At 56.2% G+C, this 2,965-nt stretch overlaps 1 protein-coding gene across 1 annotated transcript in view; it reads left to right on the top strand.

The window, feature by feature from the left end:
* The window catches only part of NUP210 (nucleoporin 210), a gene marked incomplete at its 5' end in the record, with an annotated part of 80,278 nt that overhangs the window by 21,965 nt on the left and 55,348 nt on the right, over positions 1–2,965 (top strand). Inside the window, 1 exon segment of the mRNA XM_014590469.1 lies at positions 371–516. Coding sequence (XP_014445955.1) covers positions 371–516 — 146 coding nt within the window.

Raw genomic sequence — 2,965 nt, 5'->3', positions numbered from 1 at the left:
CCTTCTCCATTCTCCTCTCGGGATCTTGGGCACATACGCACCCGGCGTGAGTTTTAAGCCACCAGGTCTGGGACACGAACCGCGGTCGACTACGTGGGAGTCCAGCGACATAGCCATTACGCTAACTGCTGGTCCTGGAAAATTCTGTTTCTCGATCCAGGGGCTGGAGAAAGGATGTACTGAGGTGTGTGGGAAAAAGTCTCTGTGAATTGTGTACTTGTGATAAGTATCATTTTTACCATGTTTAAATTTTAAGTTGAAAACCATCAGATTGCCCGTCAATCCCAGGATGCAAGAGGGGCCCTCCGCTTATCCTGCCTGTCCCACCGAACGCAAGTTCAGTGTGCCCACTGGGTTCTCTGCTTTGCAGGGAGGCTGCCGCCAGGGTCTGAGCACTGCAGTGGCGTCAAGGTGAAAGCTGTGGCCCCAGGGTCCACCACGCTCCTTGTGAGCTACAAACACGGCCATGTCCACCTGAGTGCGAGGATCACCATCGCGGCCTACCTGCCTCTCCAGGTGAGCCGGAGGGCCCTGTCCTCAGCCTTTTCCCTTTCCTGTTGCCAGTTACTCGCTCGTCGGACAATTCGCGTCCCAGCTCTGTTCAGAATAACTTGGAACAGTGCTCTCTCCCTGTGGTTTTAGACTGAAAACAGGAATTTGTGAAGAAGGAGCTGAGCCTCCTGGGTGGGGGACAGCGGCCACTGATAGCCACGTGATTCCATGTGACAACTCTGGGAAGGTTTGGAGGGCACTGTCCACCATGCCAGGAACGTGTGCCCTGAGGGCTTCAGAAGTGTTTTCAACAGGGTCCGAACCAAGGGGCACTTCTGGTCCACACTAGGATTGCCCATCGGCGTCCCCAAAGAACCCTAGGCTTGGGACAACCACCCCATGGCAGGGCAAGCCCTGGGCCCCCAAGACCTGGTCAGGAGCGGGCTCCCTCCCGAGGAGAGAAGCGGGGTGCTCTGTGATGTCAGCTACCTTCATTTCTCTGGGCCTCAAATCTCTGACTGAAATGGGGCCAAGATGGCTACTCCTCCAGGGTCATGGGGAGGGGGGGCTGAGCTGATGGGCCCTGAACAGTGTCGGGAAGGTCGTGCACACTCGAAAGGGTCAGTGACTAAACCACGAGGGAGAGCCGGCCTTCCTGCCAGCGTGGCTGTGAAGGCGTGGCACGTGGCTGCCGTGCAGAAGGCTGGCGCGTGTCGTTGTCACTGACCGTGACTGAGCCGGCCTCTTACACAGGAGGTGCCGTAGGGCAAGCTGGTGGGGAGCTCCGGCCCCCTGGGAGCCGCCTGACGGGTGGTCCCAGGAAGCCCCCAGCCTTCCAGGTAGAGTCAGTCAGCCCTAGAATGTTCCTGACACCCAGTGTAGGCCTCGGGGGCAGCTCTGGTCCCCATGGTTTGTGATGTTTTCCTTCATCCTCTCACTTTTTAGAAGCAAGCTTCCTGGGGGCCGGCAGGTGGCGTGGTGCTTAAGGGCACTGGACTCCCACGTGGCTGACCATGGTTCGAGTCCCAGACCTGGCGGCTTGCTTTCTCACTTTCTCTCTCTCTCTCTCACTCATTCACTCGCTCACTCACTCTGTCCCTCTCTGGTCAGATTTTAAAAAGTCAATCAATCAATCAATCAATTCTTAAAAAAAAAAAAAAAAAGAATATGACACAAGCGTCCTAACATTTAAGATCTTTCACCTCTGAACCCCCAGCCCCAAGCATAGTGCCTGATGCTGAGCAGACTCTAACTCAGAGGGGTTCGTTGGGAATGGGCTGGTGAGGACATGTGACCAGGGCCTCCAAGCCAGGGCTGAAACCAAGGCCTCCTGACCCCTAGACCCAGACCAGCAGATACTTTGTCGACGTCTCCGAGCTCTCCAGCTTCCCCCTGCTCCACCCACCCACGTATCCAGCACAGATGTCTGAATACCTGCTTTGTTCCCGTCTCTGCTCCGGCCCTCCGATGCCACAGCGTAGGAAACAGAAACCCTTGCCATTCTAGCAGAGAGAGAGAGACAGGCAGCGAGCAAGAGAGCATCAGTGTCGAAAAAATGTAGCAAGCCAGGAGTGGAAGAAACTGCTTCAGCATTCTGACGGTGACCGGTGAAGACCCCACAGCGGCCCAGCCATGGTGGGGCAGACAGCAGCCTGAGGGTTTGCAGGGCTGGAAGCCACAGGGCTGACCGTGGGTTTCGATTCCTGGTTGACCCCAAACATGCCAGGCATGGGCGGGCCAGTGTTATGGTGGGTTGGAAGGCTGGAGGAGAGGACACTGCAGTGTGAAAAGGCCCATTGAGGGTGCCTGTCCCTCTTGCCCTCTTTCTTAGGCACACATATATGCACGCACTCTCATGAAATAAATTTCTTTTTTATTTTTTGGAGAGGCTTTTGCTATAGGATGCGTGCGCTCACCAGACAGACACAGAGAGACAGAAAGCGAGAAATCACCCCTCAGGGGGGATGGCCACGCCGCAATCCCTTCTCCTCCATTCTCTCGGGATCTTGGGCACGCATGCACACGTGCCTGGCGTGAGTTTTAAGCCACCGGGTCCAGGACGCAAACCACGGCTGACTACGTGGGAGTCCAGCGACATAGCCATTACGCTAACTGCTGGTTCCTCATGAAATCAACTTAAAACAAACAATGCACAGAGAACATCGTACTCCGTGGTGAAAGACGGGAAGCTTCGCCACTAAGATCAGGAATAAGAAAAGATGCCTGCTTGGCCTCCGTGACTCGGCCTCGTATCAGAAGTCCTAGCCAGGGCAGTGCAGCGAGGGGAGACCGGGCACGCCTAGCTCTGGCTCCTTCCTGGAGGGTCCCCGGTGCATCAGAGAGTGAGGACTTAGTTCTTTCCATTTCACCCCAGCTCCTCTGGGCCTTCACAACATCTGGGGCTCACCTGATCTCATCTTATCCCAACCCGGGTGAGGCTCGGCCGACCTGCCACCAGCGCCGCGCCCCACCC

Source organism: Tupaia chinensis, unplaced genomic scaffold (genome assembly GCF_000334495.1).
Source record: "Tupaia chinensis unplaced genomic scaffold, TupChi_1.0 Scaffold000451_2, whole genome shotgun sequence".
NCBI lineage: Eukaryota > Metazoa > Chordata > Mammalia > Scandentia > Tupaiidae > Tupaia > Tupaia belangeri.
This window is presented reverse-complemented; position numbering and strand designations above follow the sequence as displayed.